Below are 20755 nucleotides of genomic sequence, written 5' to 3' on the forward strand. Positions count from 1 at the left end.
CCAAGTTAATGTATAGTTCACCCTACATGCTAGTGCTAAGCAATTTGCCTTTTCATGTTTGTTTTAAAGATACCAAATATTTTGCCAGTAAAATATGATTCTCTTTTTCTCAGCCCAGGAGAAATTAAAATTAGTAAATGCTTTAAAATAATCTCTGCTGACTCTCTAAAAACGAAACCACTGTGTGAATTTCTTTAAAAATAAAGGTCTAAGTTTGTTTTTGTCGTTATACTTTTAGCTCTCTACCATTTACAACAATTTAAGTATTCAAATTTTCAAATACATTTTAAGCCTCTTCGTAAATTTTAATTTTATAAAACTATGTAGTCAAAATACAAATCTATGCTCACCATATTTGTGTCCAATCTCACAAGCCCTATAATGCAACTTGGATTTACAGACGTTTAAAGATTAAGTTAAGTATAGTTAGCCTGAAACATTTATATTTAGCTGTCAAATATCCTTTTTTCATTTCTATTACATGTAGGCTAAGACTTTTTAAGGATTTGTCAATTATTAAAAATAATCTTTTTCTCCTTATATATTTCTGCATGAATATGACTATAATCAAATGAATATTTTTTCTTGAGTATTAGTTTTCTGTATAAATGAATTATTTTACTTCATACTTTAAAGTAACATGTTTGATAAATGCAAACCTAAGCATAACAACTTTGAATATATATTTTATATGTTCCATCGACTCTATATAATGTGCTTTTCTTTTTAGCTTCATTGACTGGCACATGGAGTGAATGCAAAAACCATTCAGACTGAATCTACCTTTACTTGATTATTGTTTGTCATTAAAGGAGAAGGTTTACTTTTAATTCTGTCAGGAGCATCATTAGAACTCTCAAGGAAGAAAATCCTTGCCGTGCACACTGAGATAATAATCCTCTTGTACTCTCTCCTGAAATTCTGGTTCAAAAGTCCATAGATGATCGCGTTAAGGCAGCTGTTGAAATATGCCATGAAGTAACTGGCCACAAATAGCCATTCTGGAATTCTTGGGGCAATTGTATCTGGATTCACAGCGACTGCAAGACCAATAATATTAAGCGGTGCCCAACAGACAGCAAAGAGCACAAAGACCACAAACATTGTCACAAAATTTCGCAAATCATGAGGCTTCAGCTTGGGTCTCATGTCCGGCTTCACCCGTCTTCTAACCTGGATGACGAGGACCCATATTCTCAGGTAGCAGAAGGTGACAATGGAGATGGGAAGAATGAAGTGAAAAAACACCACTGACACTGTGTAGGCAGAGCTCACAGATTGCACAAAAGTGCAGGAGTAGACTCTTGGGTCATATTGTAAAGATTCCACAAACAGATTTGGGACGATGGCTATAAACGTCAGGGCCCAGATGAGGATTACAAAGCACAGAGAATTCTTATCACTGTAGAGTTTGTCGTACTTCAGACTGTGACAGATGTAGCAATATCGATTGATGGCAATGCCGGTGATGTTAAAAATTGATCCAATCACACTTAAGCCCATCAGGAAACCACTGATTTGGCAATGCAGGTAGCCCAGGTTCCAGCCATTATGAAATATTGATGTTAAGACCATGGGGTATGGATAAATTGCCACTACAAGATCTGCAATGGCCAGGCTGACAACAAATATATTTCCTGTTTAAACAAACAAAGAGATTTATGTATAGGTATACATATTTATTTGTCTGACAATTATAAACATAGTTAGAATTTCACAAATTAATTAACTAAATAAAATACAAAAATGTTGAAAATATGCTGTATGTCAGATAGCATCTACAGAGAAAGAAACAGTTAACCAATTCTTATAAAAGGTCATCACACCGAAACTTCTGACCCGCTCCCCAGATGCCGAGAATTTGCACCGTCCTGTGTTTTTATTTCACTAGCATTCACTGTATTTTGCTTTTATATTAAATCAATGAATCAACGCTAATTTGATGAAAATTTCTTTTAAAAATTACCTGTGACTGATTTTACATCATCAAACACAAATGAATGGGAAAATTATTTTGTATCCCAATGTACTTTACAGCCAATGAAGTCCATTTATTTTAAACTGTAATCACTGTTATATTCTTGAAAACACAGCAGGCAATTTGCAGACAGAAGGTTCCACACATAGCAAAGTGATAATGCCCAGATAATATTTTTATTGATATTGATTCAGGGTTAAATACTCATCAGGTGCCAGGAAGTACTCTCCTTAGGTTAAAATCTTAGAGCCAAGTTCTAACAGGGATTTTAACCCAAACGTCAATCATTTTTCTCTTTCAGTTGTTGATCAATATTCTGTGCATTTCAAATATTAAACTGTTAGAAATTACAATTGACAATAATAGAAGATGAAAGCTTAATGGGTTAGAAATTCCATTTAGTGCTTGTGTTTTAAGTGCTTTGCAACTGAAAATATCCATATTGGGCCATGCAGTGCACAAACCCAGTGAAACTAGCATCCTTGCACAGCTTCCCAAAACTTTACTGGCATTTACCTGTAGGTAGTGTCTATGATTGGTGTGAATTACCATGCACTGCTTCTTTTGCACCCTCCCAGTGAAATTCTGTCGCGTATTTCTGCTAGGAAAAATTGCAGGGACTATATACAGGCCTTGAATCTGCAGGGATTTGCAGACCCATTAATCACTGAAGAAGGTTCTCAAGCTGAAGTTGCCTGAAGCAGACTTGATTCCTTACCTTCAGGCACTTACATTGACACCTTCTTCCCCAACATTGTGGGGGGCAAAGCAAGTGATGCCTGCAAAAAGCTGAATAGTATCTTTGACAGCCAACTAGCCATGACCCCTTCAAACCCTTAATTTTTCAGAAACATTTAATAACAACTAAAACTAAACTACGAAAAACAATTGAGACTATTAAAAAGAATTCAAATTTAAATTAATCTCATGGTTGAAATGAATGGTAATGCACTCGAACCTTGGTGCAAGTTGTTTGTGTGGATTCCCCACTGTAGGTGTTTGTGAATTACTACAGCCTCATGCTCCATCACTGGATCTCATGAGGAATCCAGTGTTGGAGTACAGTTGGGAATGACTAACAACCGTATGTAATGTTTAGACTCTTTTCACAAGGATTCCTGTTGTTGCTAAGTCTTAGAGATTGCTTACCAAGAGATCCATTCTATTTAAATGGAAGGACCCTATACCTCCTACCACATTTCAATGGTTTTCTCAAACTATAACATGTATAAATTTAGAAAAAATTAGGAGTGGTCCTGTTGATCCTTTGCTTAAATTTGAGGAAGTTTGGAGTCCATTTATTCAATATTTCCATATGATATAAGCAGACCTTTTTCAAATCCCTTTCAATAACCTTTGAACATAGAGAAGCGGAGCTAACGACATAATAACGTTTTTTTTTAACTGTAGAAATATCAGTCCAGTTTTTTTTTGAAGTTTTTGGTTTGCTTTTGTTTATTGTTATACTTTTTTTTTGATTTGGGGGTTTTCTTTTCATATAATCAAATTCCTTTTCAATTTCTTTTTTGTATCATGCTCACTCAGCAAGAGAGCAGGAGGTCCAGATTATATATCTTACTCCTCGTGAGTATAAATATTAACTGCTATTATTGTTATCCCAATCTCTTCGCACCATGTGTATAATTATTAATGTTATGTATATTAATTTGAATTAATTAGAAATTTAATAATAAGATTGAAAAAGAAAGATTGCTGACATTTCCCTGCAAACTTCAAAGCAATGTACCTGCAGTAAATGAATCATTGTACCTGCCTTGAGGAGTCAGATGCAGGTGATTTTGGATGCATGGCCATAGAAGTATGGCAGCAACTGGCTAATGGATTATGGAGCACACCTTGATTTAATACCAGTGTCGTGATAGGTTCACCGATGGTCCCACTATTTGACCAAGAACAGGAGAGGGCCCCAAGGGAGGGTAGACTGGCCAGAGGATTCAACAGGGACGAGAAGAAGGGTTCCTTTCCTGAAAACCTAGTCCACTAAGAGTATTCCAGGGTATCACACTCCTAGTTCCTGTTCTCCAAGGAGCAACATTTCCAGAGCCAAATATTTCCATCATCTTCTGAAAGCAGAATTAGAAATACTCATTATCCTCTCAGAGGAAATAATTTCACCTCTTTCCTGACCAGGGCACCCCATCCTATTGAAGTCAGTCTTTTCTAAATCCATTATCTCAGCAATTATTCTGAGCTTCTCCCTTTCAAATAATATGCTGAACATCATCAGAGTTTGGTTATTATTGTAGAAATATTCAAACACTCTTAGCCAGTTAACTGGATATGGATCATCTCTCATCACTAAGTATACTGCACATCTTTTTGTTGCAGACAGAATCTTGAAAGTCCTCAAAAGACTTATGCCATGAGTTTGTCTTCTTAACCTGGTCTACATCGAAGTCAAATCCCCCATTAAGCTATTTCTCCACAAATTCAGCTCTGAATGTTAGCAATAAAGATCCTATGCAGATGCGTCAGTGAGATCTCCTCTCCTCTGCAATCCATTCCATTGGTCTGGAACATTCTGAAAGCTTGCTAATAATGGCCATGGGAAACAACCAGCAAGCTGCAGATCCTGTGGCAGCGCATTCCAGAAGTCCATGCCTGCGCATTGCAGCACAGGTTTCAGGAGCTCGCTGGAGGTCGGATGATGCAGCTGATCTCTGGCTCTGTTCTGGATCTCACCACTGAGTCCAGGGATGTTCCCTAAGTTGCTGAGCTGAGAGGCTGGATACGCTTCATGTCAGACCCTTCAGCTTTACCCCAGTCAAGACTGGTACAATAAGTGCAGCCACATCCATTTGACTAACATCACCAGCATTCAGCTTATTTTGCTTATTTTCCTTAATTCCACTATATATTTATGTTTCTCAATTAATGTACAGCAGTTTCATGTGCTTCTATGCAAATTTATCATTCAAAAATATTTTTTAAAATTAATTGTTATTTTTAACTATTTACTTCCTCATCAATTGCTTTTCAATGTCGCTGATAATCAGAGACATTTAGAAACAGTGAAAAGGCCTGGAACAGCAAGAGCTGTCAGAAGGTCAGCACTAGGTGGATGCGGTCTTTACTTCTGCTGCAATGCATCCTCATTGCCACTTGCTGCCTGCTGAGCTTCATGGAAGGGCCACAGTAGCACGCCAGCTGTACACTTATGGCCATGGAGTCACACAACTTTAGTGTGACAGTGGGGCTAACATGGGAGGCCAGGGTCAGTGTAATCCAGCCCATTGACTTCAATAGAATGAACATTAGAAGCACTGTACAATGCACTAATACAACTGTATGGAGCTTTCAATGCTATCAATAGAGGAAGAATTTCTAGGTAGATTTATCTTTGCTCCGTGCTTTTGCATTTTTGCACCTTATAGCTGCTACAGAAGCCCATGCACAACTTCTGCTGCTGTCTTAAATCTTTTCCTATTTTTTAATTCTATATTTACATATTTATTGTCTGCTTGTCTCTTTTTTTTTACCTCCCTCAACAATGATGCCATTTTATCATTACCTCTATCATTTTCCCTTCCTTCCTTCCTCGTTAATGTTATAGACCCAAGTTATTTAGCTCCTAGTCCTGACCAATTTCCAGCCAAGTCTTAGTAATGGCTACCATACATAAGAATATAAGAAAATAGGAGCAGAAATAGGCCACTCGGCCCCTCAAGCCTGATCTGTATTCAATATGACCATAGCTGATCTGCCCCAGACTTCATCTCCTCTTCTGTGCCAATTACCAGTTGTCCTCAATTCGTTGGTCTTTCAGAAATTTATCTACTTCCTCTTTAAATACACTCAATGATCTAGCGTTCACAATTCTTCAGGGTAGAGTATTCCAGAGATTTACCATCTTCTGCAAAAAGAAGTTCCTACAAACCTCAGTTTTAAATGACCACCCTCTTATATGTCACTATGTCCCCTTGTTCGATATTCTCCCACTGGTGAAATACATCTTTTCGCATTGGGTTCTGGGGGGCAGCCCGCAAGTGTCACCACGCTTCCGGCACCAACATAGCATGCCCACAACTTCCTAACCTGTACGTCTTTGGAATGTGGGAGGAAACCAGAGCACTAGGAGGAAACCCACACAGACACAGGGAGAACGTACAAACTCCTTACAGACAGTGGCAGGATTTGAACCCAGATCACTGGCACTGTAAAACATTATTCCAAACTCTACTCTACTGTGCCTGTATGCAAGACCCACACCAGGCCCGGACTGTGAGTGCTTCTTACTGACACTGGATATGTGTAATGTAAGGAATTAATTTCTCACATTGATTTTCCTTAATTTTGTATGGTAGGTAAGAAATAAGAAGTAAGAACTAGTAGAATTAATACCTCACAATGACTTGGTTGTGTTGCCCTCATGCGAAGGGCAGTAGTGGTGCTGGTGAAATGTAGGAAGGCAATTATTGTGATGCTTTATCTTTAAGAGAATTCCTTTGCTGTTGAGCAGGGAACATAAGTGAGAGCAGAGCTAAGGTGCCTTGGATTGTAGGTTGCGGCAGTTCAATCCTGAAGAGGGAGTCTGATCCTAGATCCCAGAGAGAGGAGATTGATACGATAACAGTATGATAATGTGAGGGGGGGGGGGTTTGGTGGTGTTGTGAGGGGAAGGTCTGATGCCAAGGAACATTTGGGAGCTAGGGTAAAGCACCCTTGCTCCTCTGGCCCATGTATTTCCTTTAAGGTGTTCATCTTTCCACAAGGGGTAGACCCAGGAATCCCAGCCCACCAGGGTTCTTCCTGGAAGACAGGCTCAAGATGAGGAATGCAGTTTCATCATAGTATTTAAATAGCCAATCACTGCAGGGGTGACTAGCCCCTCCACTGACCCACCTCCATTAAGCCTGGAAGTAGATGGGTGAAAGCAGTTGGAATTTTTTTTAAAAGGTTTACACCTCACCCAACTGCAGTCCTGTTTTTGGGAGTTAGAATGACTCCTGTTATTTCAGATTGTGAAGAGATAGAGTTAAAACAAAGAGTTAGGAGGGAGAGTTGCACTTGGTGAGATGAGGATTTCAAAACTGCTGATGATAGTCCTCCTGTAAACCAGTTTCTTCTATTAAACAAATCTGGCAGTGATGAATGTTTCAAGAAAGTACAGGGAAGAGGGCCTCAACAGAAATCCGAAGACATTCTTGCACAATAAATTAATCATGTGGAACACCATTAAATGTAAAATGCTGTATCAGCAGGATATCTAGGACTCAAGAGCAATGACTGAGTAAGTATAAACTGAAGATGATTAACAGTTTAATCTCAAATTAAGTGGTTCGTGACTTCTATAAATCCTTCAAAACAAAAAGATAAGTGATGCTTATCAGCAACAGAAGGAGATTACTAAAGATTGAAGGTACCAAGATAATGGAAATGGACTAATGTCAGCCCCAAGGAAGACAGCTAGGAAGAAATTGACCAATACTTATAGGAAAAGTCTAGTTAATTAATTAGCAACAAAAACAGAAAATGCTGGGATTACTCAACAGGTTAGGCAGCACCTGTGGAGAGTGAAACAGAGCTAACATTTCAGGTTGATGACTTTTCACTAGAATTAGGGTGATGTTTTGAGTTGCAGCAGAGGCTGGGGGGAGGAGATGCAGGGAAGGGATGTTGGAGAAAACAAAGGGAAAATCTGTGACAGATTGGAACTAAGAGAGACTGAATGCTACATGTGGTGATGTCATCAGATGAGAGAGGGTGTGTAGATTTGTTAATCACGACTGATCTGTTTGAAGGAGATGTAAACAGATGGAAATGACTAAGAACAGATGAGAGAAAATGGAAAACAATCCTGGAAGAGTGGAATACAAAACAGTGCAATTGCTGGACATCCAAAGTATAAGTGAATGCTGGAAATATTCAGCAGTTAAAGCAGCACCTGTAGAGAGAGAAAAATAGTTGATCATCTATTGTCAGAACTGGCCAGTTCTGATACATACTGGAAAAGCTGCTTTATCTGAAATTGTTGAATTCAACGTGGAGTCATGAGGGCTGTAATGTGCCCATTTATCAGTTGAGATGATGTTCCTTCGCCTTAGGTTTATTTTTGCTGGAACAGTGTCAGAGGGCAGAGGCAGAAAGGTTAGAGAGATAATGGGATGAAGAATATAAATGACCAGCGAGTGGACAGAAGGAAGATGTTTTGTGAAGACTTCATCCAATTTGGGTTTAGTTTCTCAAATGCAGAGGAGACCAAATCATGAGCATGAATGCATTAGATTCACTGAATTGGAGCAAAAAATAAACTGCTGGAGGAAGTCAGTGAGTCAGGCAGCACCTGTGGCAGCAAAGGGATGGTGCGGACCCTGCATCAGGACTGAGTGCAGGGGGAGATAGCCATTATAATGAGGTGAGAGGGATGGATGAGACATGCAATAGGTGGAACCAGATTGGGGGGTGGGGGGAGGGAACAATGGGGGAAATGATGGGCAGATGGGGAGGGGGAGGGAGGTGTTGGGACAGAGGCTGGTAGGTGATAAGTGGAAACAGATAAGGGAGGGATGATGGGCAGACGGTACCAGATGGGGGAGGGGTAGGTCAGGGGAGAAGAAACCCAGGTGGATATGTATATGGTTGATGGGAAGATGGAGCCAAGTGAAGGAGGGTAATGAGTCTTGGTAATGAGTTGGGGGAGGGATGGAAATTGTGAACAGAGAATTTGGGTGGACTGGTGGGAGTGGGAAAGAAACACTGGGGGAGGGGGTCTGGTTTACCTGAAATTGGAAAACTCAATGTCTACACCATTGGGTTGTCAGCTACCCAATCGGAACATTGGGTGTTGTTCTCCTAGTTTGTGCTTAGCCTCACCGTGGCAATGGAGAGGGCCGAGGACAGACACTGTATTGGAAGACGAAGGAGAATTACTGCTTCACCTGGGAGGGTTGTCTGGGTCCATGGATGGTGGGAAGAAGTAAAAGGAGAGATGCTGCATCTCCTTTTATCACATGGGAAGGGTGTTGAGAACTGGAGTGGATTTTAGTGGAAGCAGAAAAGTGAACCAATGAACCATGGGTGGAATGCAGAAACGGGAGGGGAAGATATATGTGATGGTGGCATCATATTGGAGCTGGAGAAAATTACAGATGATCCATTGAATGTGGAGACTGGTGAGGTGGATGGTGAGGATCAGTGGAACCTTGTTCTTGTTCTGGCTTGGCAGAGTAGAACTGTGAGCAGAAGTACAGTGAAAGGGACAGATGCCATTCAGAGCCCTGTCAGCCCTGGTGGAGGGAAAGTTACGGCTAAGGAAAGGAGAAGAGAACTCAGAAGCACTGGTGTGGAAGCTGTCACCAGAACAGATAATGATGGAACCATTGACCAGCATATACTGTATACCATATACCGGCACGGTAGCATAGCGGTTAGCGCGACGCTATTACAGCGCCAGCGATCGGGGTTCGATTCCCGTCACTGTCTGTAAGGAGTTTGTATGTTCTCCCGTGTCTGCGTAGGTTTCCTCCGAGTTCTCCGGTTTCCTCCCACATTGCAAAGACGTACGGGTAGTTTAATTGGGTTTAAAATGGGCGGCACGGACCAGTTGGGCCAGAAGGGCCTGTTACCACGCTGTAAATAAAATTTTTAAAAAAATTAAGAAACTGGGAGAAGAGAATGGAGTCCTTACAGGAAGCAGGATGGGAGGACGTGTCGTCAAGATAGCTGTAGAAATCTGTGAGCTTGTAATGAATATCCATCACTAATCCATGCTTTTCAATTACAAATTGATAGGGAGGTGAAGAAGGTCAAAGCTGCCAATGAGTGGAAACTGAAAACGAAATATGAATGTTAGATTGTGCCAGGGAAGTATAAGGATATACCTGCTGTACAAGACCAAAAATAACAGCAAAGGAAGTCCTGCAAGAAGGCAATGTCTGACAGAGACAGTAGTAGATAGGTCAGCTGAGGATGAGGAGAAGATGAATGGAAGTTTTGAAAACCAGGAGAATATAAATTAGTGTCACCACATCTTCGATCCTACTTCGACATTGAATAAATTAATGCAGCCAGTTATCAGAAATAAATTGAGCTATTTGTACAAAGAAAATCTGGTCAAACACTATTCAGTTTGATTTAAATTGAAAGAATTCTGCCTACACAAACTTTTAACTCTTATTTACAAAAATGGATTAAGATTGCCTAAAAGCATTTTTTAAGAGTCCTGCTAGAAAAGTTTGAAATTCTAGAGAGGAATGACAAAACATAGGAATTGCAAATAATTTATCCAAAGAATAAAAGGCAATGAATACTTGTTAAACTGAGCGACTCAGAATGGAGATGGTGTGGGGAGCAGCGGGCAAGGGAAGTTGTGGGGGTTGTGTGAGTGGGGTATACAGGAACCATTCTTGTTTCCACAACAGCATTCAGGAAGCTAGACATCATCCAGAACAAAGCAGCCAATTTAACTAGCACCCTATCCAAAAACATTCATTTTCTCCACCACTGGCACTCTACGTGTGTACCAGTTACAACTTGCACTGATTTAATTATCGATATGCCAGTTCAATAGAATCTCCCATCCACACCATGTGTGGTGTTCCCACCGCTACCTCCAATTCCCTTCCCAGTCACACTCCATCCTTACATGGAAAGATATCACCAGTCCCTTCATTGTTACTGGTCAAAATCCTGGAACATCCTCCATGGCAGCACCATGGAAGTCCCTTCACCGGAAGGGCTACAGCAGTTCAAGAAAGTAGCACACCACTACATCCTTCCACTAATTACAATGGGCAATAAGTACTGGCTGCATATATATCCCACAAAGGCTGTTGACATACTTAGAGGTAAAATTAAAAAGAGATCAAAGAATTCTGATGGATTCAAACATGTGACTATTACATTGGGTGAGTGAGCAAAATGGTCGATATTGAATTGATTACCCATAACTTGTCTGACTGTTTTTCCCTTTTCTGGTGACTTCGATAGAATGAAGAAATAAGCCTGACAAACGCCAGGTACCTACACTGACATTGCCTATTGCAGACCATTGTTAAAGGCACCCCCTAAATGATCAATACCAACGTACAGCCAGAGAAGAATCATTGACATTCACACTACAGCAGGTGAACATTCAGCTTTGTATGTCTGTGTCAGCTAATAATGAACTATCCAGCCTTGTGCACCCCAGCTCTCATTCCATTGCCTTGCAATTTACAGTACTTCAAATGCATATCCAAGTACCTTTCAATTACAGGAAGTGTTTCTGTCTCTACCATTCTTTTGGGCAATGAGTTCCAACACTCCGACCATCCTCCCAGTGAAATATTTATTTCAAGTTCCTAGTAATTGTTTTGCTAATGAAATTTAATCTGTGCTCCCTAGTTATCAGCCTAACTGCAAAAGGCTAATCACTTTATCCAGGCACTCATAAATTTATATTCCTTAATTAAACCTTACCCTAACGTCTATAGTCCAAATAAAACACCCCTTGCCTTTCTAATATTTTGTCAGAACCAAAATTCTCGAGTCCTGATAATATCTTTGCAAATCCCCTTTGTTTTCTCTCTAGTGCAATCACAGCCTTCCTGTAATGGGCAGATTTAAAATTATTATTCTCTCTGCAAAGGGACTGGGGGCTAAGGAGAGTTTTAATTTAATAAGAACATTTTAAAAAATGCAGATGCTGGAAATCTGAAATAAAAATAAAAATGTGCTGGAGACACTCAGCAGGTCAGGCAGCATCTATGAAACAGTCAATGCTACAGGTTCAAACACCCTTTGTCAAATATATCGCCAGTCCTTTATTGTCACTGGGACTAAATCTTGGAACTCTCTCCCCAGCTGCACCATGGGAGTACTCGTGCAGCTGTACAAGATGTTGGTGAGACTGCAACACCTCGTGTGCCACATCTATAGTGTGCTGTTCTGCTCAGCATACTTATAGGTATTGGTATTGGTTTATTATTGTCACTTGTACCGAGGTACAGTGAAAAACTTGTCTTGCATACTGATCGTACAGGTCAATTCATTACACAGTGCAGTTACATTTGATTTGTACAGAGTGCATTGAGGTAGTACAGGTAAAAACAATAACGGTACAGAGTAAAGTGTCACAGCTACAGAAAAAGTGCAGTGCAATAAGGTGCAAGGTCACAACAAGGTAGATCGTGAGGTCAGAGTACAGGAAGGATATGATTAAGCTGGAGAGGGTGCAGAAAAGATTCAAAAGGATGTTGCTGGGCCTGGAGGGTTTAAGTTATAAGGAGAGACTGGTAGGCTGGGACTGTTTTCCCTGGAGTGAAGGAGGCTGAGGAGTGACCTTATAGAGGTTTATAAAGTCATGAGAGGCATAGATAACTTGGATTGTCTTTTTCCCGGGGTAGGGCAGTCTAAAACGAGAGGGCATAGGTTTAAGGTGAGAGGAGAAAGATTTAAAGGTGACCTGAGGGGAAGGCTTTTCACACAGATGGTTGTAGGTATATGGAAGGAGTTGCCAAAGGAGGTGATAGATATGGGTACAATTATGAGACTTAAAATACATTTATACAAGTAAAGGGAGAGAAAAGATTTAGAGGGGTAAGGGCCAAATGCAGACAAATGGGTCTAGTTCAGGTAGGCACCATCATCATCATTGGGCCGAAGGGCCTGTTTCCATGCTGTATAATTCCATGACTCCATGACCTTCGCCAGAAAGAATGCGACGGTTCAAGAAAGTAGTACACCACCAGATTCTTCAGCACATTTAGAGATGGGCAATAAATGAGTGTTTCCAACATTTTCGATTTTTATTTACATTTGAAAGGTTCTTTGTTGGCCAGCCCCAGCATGTTAGTTCTGTAAATTTCTGTGATTCGTCTAATTCATTCTTCTCCTGAGATCAGGTATTTATATTGTGTACAGTCTTATGTGTGGTGTCACTCCACTCATTTAAAATTAACAGATGAAAATGGCACAGTTTTATTTTAGTCCCCAAGGGACAAGTTTGCCGTCCTTTCCCGCTAAGAGTTGCTGCTTTTCAAATTTACATTTTGAGAGATTTCTGTCCTGTCCTGTCCTGTCCTGATATAGAGGAGCTGCTGCTTTTTAAATACTCTCTGCCAAGTTTGGCATTTATTCCCTACCACTAGCTGCCCAAGGTTTGACTGGCTTGCAAGGTTACTTCAGAGTACAATTACGATTCAACTACATTGTTGTCAGATTGTAGTTACCCTCCAAACAGATCACTTAAGAGACTGGAATTGGAGCAACAAACAATCCACTGAAGGAACTCAGCAGGTCGAGCAGCATCTGTGGGAGGAAAGGAATTGTCAACGTTTCTGGTTGAAACCCTGCATCAGGACTCAAGAGTGGAGAGGCGAGATGGCTGGCATAAAGAGGAGAAGGGGAGTGGCGAGAAAGGAGTCCAAGGCGATTCGTGGACTGAGGAGGGGTGTAGGATGACAGGCAGGTTGCGCCATATAGGGAGGGTGAGCGGGGGTGGAGTCGGGAGACAGTGGCAGGTGAATGATAGATGGAGGCAGACTAAGAGACAGAACAAAAATATTGAGAGGTAGATGGAGAGAGGTGGGAGGAGGGGTGTGAAGATTGGGGACAGCTGCTGGAGAAGGGCTACCAGAGCTGGACTCAGTAAGTAAAAGGGGTGATAATGGGAACGATTAGGGGAGAGATGAACGGCAGATGGTGGGGTGGGGGTGGAGGTGGTAGTGAAATGTCTGTGTAGTGGATGGATTGAACCAGAAGGGGGAGGGGGATGAAGATAGGTGATAGGTGGCTGTGGGGGTTGAAGGAATGAGGCCAAAAATGGGAGGACCAGAGGATTATCGGAAAAAGAGAGCGAGGGGGAGAAAAGGGGAGGGGGAGGGGTAACAACCCACCAGAGGGGAGAATAACCTAAAATTGGAAAAGTTAACCTTGTTCCATCTGCCTCGGAATCCATTCTTGCCACTCCCCTTCTCCTCGCTATACCGGCCATCTCGTCTCTCCACTCTCAGTCCTGATGCAGGGTTTTGAACCGAACTGTCAACAATTCCTTTCCTCCCACAGATGCTGCTTGACCCGCTGAGTTCCTCCAGCTGATTGTTTGTTGGTCACTCAAGGGTAGTTTTCCTTAAGTGGAAAACATGAGCAAATAACTGGGGTTCTGCAATAATCCCAGAGATTCATAGTCACTTCCACCGTATACTTCAAAAATATTTAAACCAATTCACAAATGCTCAAACTACTAAAGTAATTTCCCCGGGTTATTAATCAAGACCTTTAGATTAGTAGTTCAGTAAAATCTGGAAGATGGAACAGTACAGCACAGGGACAGGTCCTTTGGTCCACACTGTCTGTGCCGAGCATGACACCAAATTAAACTAAACCTATCTGCCTGCACATGATCCATATCCCTCCATTCCCTGAATAATCGTGTGCCTGTCTATATGCTTCTTAAACACCACTATCAACTTTGCTTCCACCACCACCCCTGGCAGAGTGTTCCAGGCCCTTACCATTATCAGTGTAAAAAAAACTTACCCTGCACATCTCCTTTAAACTTTCCCACTCTCAAAGCTACGTCCTTTTGTATTTGACATTTCTACCCTGGGAAAAAGACTCCATCTACCCTATCTATGCCTGTCATAAGTTTATGAACCTCTATAAGTTTTCCCCTCAGCCTCTAACGTCACAGAGAAAACAACCCAAGTTTGTCCAACCTCTCCGTAACAGTCATTCATCCAATTATGCCCCTACCTCCATTTGTTCTCTTTCACGATTCTACTGTCCTTTTCCTTTATCATTATCCTTCTAATTGACCAAGACAGTGAAATTATAGTCTTGTGCTTCTACTTAAAGTTTTCTTGTTTGATCCCGAGATTCCTTGCACCATTAGAGAAAAGTTAAGGGTCTATCGTGGGAGCACTATCTTTTTGCTGCATCAAAAGCAGCTTTCTCAGTGCCATTAGGGAAAGTGCTTTGGCCTACTGACAGCTGTTTTACAATTTGCTAAGATTTCTAAGTGCTTTAAAAATATAGATGACGTAGCCTACACTGGGAGACTGACTTCTTATGCTCTATTTAACAGCTTTCTGCATTTAGCTAGGATCCACCAAAGACAGGAACAGTGTAAGCCATTCAGCCCCTCAAGCCAGCTTTCAATCAGATTGTGACTGATCTGTACTTCGACATTTATCCGTGTTAGCACCATAGAACCCTTGATCAATAGAAATGTATCAATATAAGTCTTGAAAGCTTTCCCATCAACCGCAACCTATTGGAAGAAATAATTATAGATCTCTACTACTGTTTAGGTGACAAAACACTTCTTGATTTCCCATTGAAATATCCTAGCTCCCATTTTATTCAGTTCCCTCATTTTTGATTCATCAGAGGTCATATTTCCCCCTATATCTGCCTTAATGGTTTAACATTCAATCAGCAGTTAAAAGAAATGGAAAGGTTTTTACTGTTGTCACTTATGATATAAAGAAGATCTGCAATTTTGTTTATATATGTGCTCAGTGATATTAATGAACAATTATGTAAATCATAGTGTGACATTCCTTAGCAGCTATTTGAGATGGATTAACACTAACTTGAAATAATAAATAAGGCAATGTTAGTTAAAGGGTAAACTATTCATCCACTTGTGCAGACGAAGTAATTTCTCGGTTATGATCTAGATAGAAGAACTCAAGCAGAATGTTCAATTGCTGTTTCATTGGGAATGATTCAGGAGTTTCCAGTTGAGGAAATCATATACAGTTTATAACAACAAGATTTCAATTAACCTGTCAGAAGTTCATTTTCCATTGTGAACCGATGGCATAGAAAGTGCTGTTCTAATCATTCTGAAATATAAATTCTTCACCCTGACTACAACAAGCACATGGTTATCACAGGCAACTGTTGGATAGACCAGTGTGCGTGGGTACTTTAAGTGACCGAATAGTCAATCAACATTTCAAAGTGTTCAGGTGGGGAAAAGGGAGATAGGAAAATCAAGTAGATAAAGTAATAATGAATAATAATTTTGACTAAAATACATAAAGCAGAGTACTTTCTAAATGGTGGAAAGCTGAGACTTGGAGGTGCAAGTGTCATTAAAGTGTCATGGACAAGTCAAGAAAATAATCAAAAAAATGAATGAAGTGTTGAAATCTTTGAATAACTAAAATATTGGAGAGCAAAACATCTATAGATGTTATGATAATTATGTAACAAACAAAGGGAAGGGAGCAGATTAATAGTTTGAAATTTTCAGTTAGCTACTATAATACTATAAGAGGTAGAGTGATTAGACCAGAAGAGAGAAACAAGAATTGTGATAGTAATAAATTGGAGCAGAAGAGCAGTTTGGGGATGCAGCTAACTAAAGCATAATGTACAGGGTACAATTTGACAGAATTGTAGGTGTAAATTCTATGTGAAGTCTACAACATGCCGAACACATCTGAAACCAACTCACAAATCAGCCAGGAATGGGAACTCTTAATACCAGTAAATAGCATCTACAGGAAAGATAAAGGAAATGGCAGAGGAGAAGGAGAAGTTTCAGTGAGTAAGGCTGAAATCACTTCAATGATGATGAAGGATATAATGAAAGAAAAGCAATCACTGGCATCTTCATGGATAGAATTAAGAAATATGAAAGGATTTTGAAAGAAGAAATGCATAGGCTCCCTTGTAGCAGCTGCAAAGTAATAGAAAAGATATCTTTATTAGTCACATGTACATTGAAACAGAGTGAAATGCTTCTTTTGCATTGAGTGTCCTGGGGGCAGCCCACAAGTGTCGCCATACTTCTGCCCCCAACATAGCATGCCCACAACTTCCTAACCTGTACGTCTTTGGAATGTGGGAGGAAATCGGAGCATCTGGAGGAAACCCACGCAGTCACAGGGAGAACGTACAAACTCCTTACAGACAGCGGCTGGAATTGAGCCCGGGCCACTGGCACTGTTACACTAACCGCTACACTACCGTGCCTGCCCAGAATGTGTAACTACGGAGATTGGACACACACGTAATAAAGGCAGGGAGTCTTACCTGATCAGGTCATAAACAAACCAGAACAGGTGAGGATGACAGATTCCTTTCCTTGAAGGACGTTGGTGAACCAAATGAGCAACAATCCAACATTTCATGATTGCTGCAACTAACATTTTTGTTAATTCCAAATTTATTTAATTACTTGAATTGAAATTCTCCAGCTAACATGGTGGGATTGCATGACATTGCATGAACAGTCCAGAACTCTGCATACTAGTCCAGTAACTGCACTACTCTATCAGGAGAAAATTCACAGACTAGGGTTATAGTCACTGGAATTTATAATGGTAAGGGTGATTTGATTGAAATGTTCAAGATATTAAGGGAACTGTCAGGATAAATATAAACTATTTCCACTGGCCGGGAACTCTAGGACTGTGGAGGATGGTCCAAGAATTAGGTCAAGGCCCCTTGAGAGTGAATTTAGTAAATGCTTCTAGACATGAAGGGCTACCTCAGTGCCTTGCAGCCAGAAGTGTGAGCCATTAGCACGTTGCTCAGCAATTCCAGCGACTCTTATATCAATGAAATACCTTGAATGTAAACCCATGAGCTATTATGAAGTCTTCACTGTAAACCAAACAGCTAGAATTACTCAAAATTAATCAACTAAAAAACAAATATATCAATTGACAATAATTCATTTCCCATACAATAGCACAATATATACTGCTTTTATTTTTATAAGGTTTACTGAATGTACCAGGCTTGCTTTATTCTCTTGTAGCTAGTTCTCATCTGCTGCATCCTCTAGGTGCTGTATCCTGTGAAGGCATAATTACAGACTATTGGTCCTCTGCTGCTGCATTGAGGGATTGGAGCTGTTGTTGGCACAATGTTGGCTGATAATTGGGAGATTAAAAAAGAGCCAGTAGCCTGGCATCATGGTAGAGAGCTGCAAATGTGGCTCATACAGAGCTAGGACTCAGCATTTGCACTGATCTGTGGAAGACCAGACAGCAAAAGAGGGGCAGCTCCTTCAGAGTCCCTGATTACTTGGTCCACCAATTTTCCAGCTGTATACCAGTTTGTCCAAGTAGGATATGCATCTTATGATGTTGGAGACAGAAGTCTGGAGACTAGATATTTGAATTTACTGGCAAGCTTTTCAATATGTTACACAATTGCTTGGGTGACGTGAGCAGTCTTTTTCTCATGCCTGGACCCTGATGCTGTCTTCTGTATCTTCCTGGGCCAAGTCCCCTGCTGAGCTCCCTCCTATACCAACCAAGGCACCAGTAGCTGCTGCTGTTCATTCAATCCCAGCTACTCATCATGTGTGTACTCCACAAATTCACTAGCTACATAATAAAGAAGTGTCTGAGCGTGTACCTTGGAGGAATGATGTGCTATAAGGTACATCCCCAGGAGAAGTGCCCATTCCTGAACATTCCCGTGGGTCTGCAATGAATCTTTGTAGTTCTAGATAGTAAAGGCCATGGTGTTGAGAAGTGCTGTTGAAGAAACTTTGCATTATGCACTGTAGAAAGTCATCAAAGAGTACTCACTGTATCCATGATGTGGCAGTACTGGAGGGAGTGCATATCAATCAAATGGGCTACTTTGTCCAGGATGGGGGAGGAGTGGGCCACTTTCTTAGACAATTGTTGGAAATGCTCTTATCCAGGCAAATGCAAAGAATTCCACCATATTCCTACCAGTGCTATTCTCTGTCACCTCAAGTTGAGGAATATTTTGTAATTCCCTCTCAGTTTAAGTAGTGGGTGCATCTAAAGCACACTTTTATAAGTTTGATGATATTAAAGTTAAGTAACTGAAGTTGATGATATTAAAGTTAAGTAACTAAATTGAGGAAAGGTCCTATTAACAAGATATTAAAACAGCCAGACACCAATCTCCACAGTCATTTTACAACGTGGCACAAACCTACTGACATTCTTTGGGAAATCAGAGTTTATCAGCATCAAACCTTGAAGCAATTAAAGCCAAACAATTAAACCAATTTAGCATAAAATTATACACGACTTTGAAAGTAAAAATGTTGGAGAATTTAAACTGCAGTTCCAGAGATGAATGTACACTGGATTAATCTGTAACACCACTCACATCTCAGGTACGCTTTTTTGCTTTTAACTAAATGTGATTAAGCTCTGAACTCCAATTAAACTGTTAGCTTGGAAGATCAGGGAGAGTTATGACCTGGAATATAAGATTTTAATGTGTCCCTTTTTTCTCTGTTCTTCACATTAATCCTTTGTATCTGCATTATATTTCCCTAGTAAGATAATTGAACTCAATTCATTAACATTATTGTTGAGACAGTTCAGTGAAGTGTCAGAAATAAAAGATTCCTTTCATTTACCTTCCCCTGATGACCCTGTGGAGACTTATAAACTGAACCTTCCAGATAAGCCAGAGAGTCAGTTAGGCAAGAATTGTGATTCTGCCACCTAATTGATGCCTGGTATCTTCTCACAGTTGCCTACAATTATCATGTTGGTCTCAAAGACAGAAAATGTTGGAAACACTCAACAAGTCAGGGAGCATCTGCAGAAAGAGAAACTGCGTTCATGTTTCAGATTGAAGAATCTTTGCTGGAACAGGGAAAGAGAAAGAAAAAAGGGATAGTTTTAAGTTGGTGAGAGAGCTGGAGGGGACAAAAGGAACATTTATGATAGGGTAAGGCCAGGGTTGCCATAGGGATGAATTGTACTGATCATCCAGTCAAATGGATTAATGGTGGTAGTTGGAGGATGACGAAACAGAGAAGCGTAATGTGTTGCTAATAGCAGGATTCAATGAACTCAATGGAGTTCAGAAGGATGAAGGGGGGATCTCATTGAAATCTACCATATATTGAAAGGTCTGGGTAGAGTGGACATGGAGAGCACGTTTTAACATAGAACATTAGCAGCACAGTTACAGGCCCTTCGGCCCATGATGTTGTGCCGACCTTTTAGCCAACTCTAAGATCAATCTATCTATTCCCACCTACATACCCCTCCATTTTTCTATCATCCATGTGCCTATCTAAGAGTGTCTTAAATGTCCCTAATGTATCTGCCTCTACCAGCACCCCTGGCAGAGTGTTCCATGCACCCACCACTCTCTGTGTAGAAAATTTACCTCCGGTATCCCCCCTGTACTTTTCTCCAATCACTTGAGTGTTTTCAGCCATTTCCACCCTGGGAAAAAGTCTCTGGCTGTCCACTTGACCTATGCCTCTTATCATCTTGTACACCTCTATCAGGTCACCTCTTATCCTCCTTCGCTCCAAAGGGAAAAACGCTAGCTCACTCAACCTATCCTCAAAAGACATGCTCTCCAATCCAGGTAGCATTCTGGTAAATCTCCTCTGCACCCTTTCTAAAGCTTCCACATCCTTCCTATAGTAAGGTGACCAGAACTGAACACAATATTCTAAGTGTGGTCTAACCAGAGTTTTATAGAGCTGCAACATTACCTCACAGCTCTTGAACTCAATCACCCAACTAATGAAGGCCAGCATGGCATACACCTTCTTAACAACCCTATCAATTTGCATGGTAATTTTGAGGGATCTACGGACTTGGACCCCAAGATCCCTCTGTTCCTCCACACTGGTAAGAATCCTGACATTAACCCCGTATTCTGCCTTCAAATTTGACCTTCCAAAGTGAATCACTTCACACTTTTCCAGGATGAACTTCATCTGCCACTTCTCATCCCAGCTCTGAAGCCTATCAATGTCCTGTTGTAACCTACAGCAACCTTCATGTCATCTGCAAACTTACTAACCCATCCCTCCACTTCCTCATCCAAGTCATTTATAAAAATCACAAA

The 20755-nt window shown here is 40.7% G+C and overlaps 1 protein-coding gene across 1 annotated transcript in view; it reads right to left on the reverse strand.

Annotated features, from left to right (window-relative positions):
- Nucleotides 1-605: 605 nt before the first annotated feature.
- The window catches only part of LOC127583366 (melatonin receptor type 1A-like), a 48193-nt gene continuing 28043 nt past the window's right edge, over nt 606-20755 (reverse strand). Inside the window, exon 3 of the mRNA XM_052039273.1 lies at nt 606-1637. Coding sequence (XP_051895233.1) covers nt 769-1637 — 869 coding nt within the window. The 3' untranslated portion in view covers nt 606-768. The remainder of the gene's footprint in view (nt 1638-20755) is intronic.

Source organism: Pristis pectinata, chromosome 2 (genome assembly GCF_009764475.1).
Source record: "Pristis pectinata isolate sPriPec2 chromosome 2, sPriPec2.1.pri, whole genome shotgun sequence".
In the NCBI taxonomy this organism is placed as follows: domain Eukaryota; kingdom Metazoa; phylum Chordata; class Chondrichthyes; order Rhinopristiformes; family Pristidae; genus Pristis; species Pristis pectinata.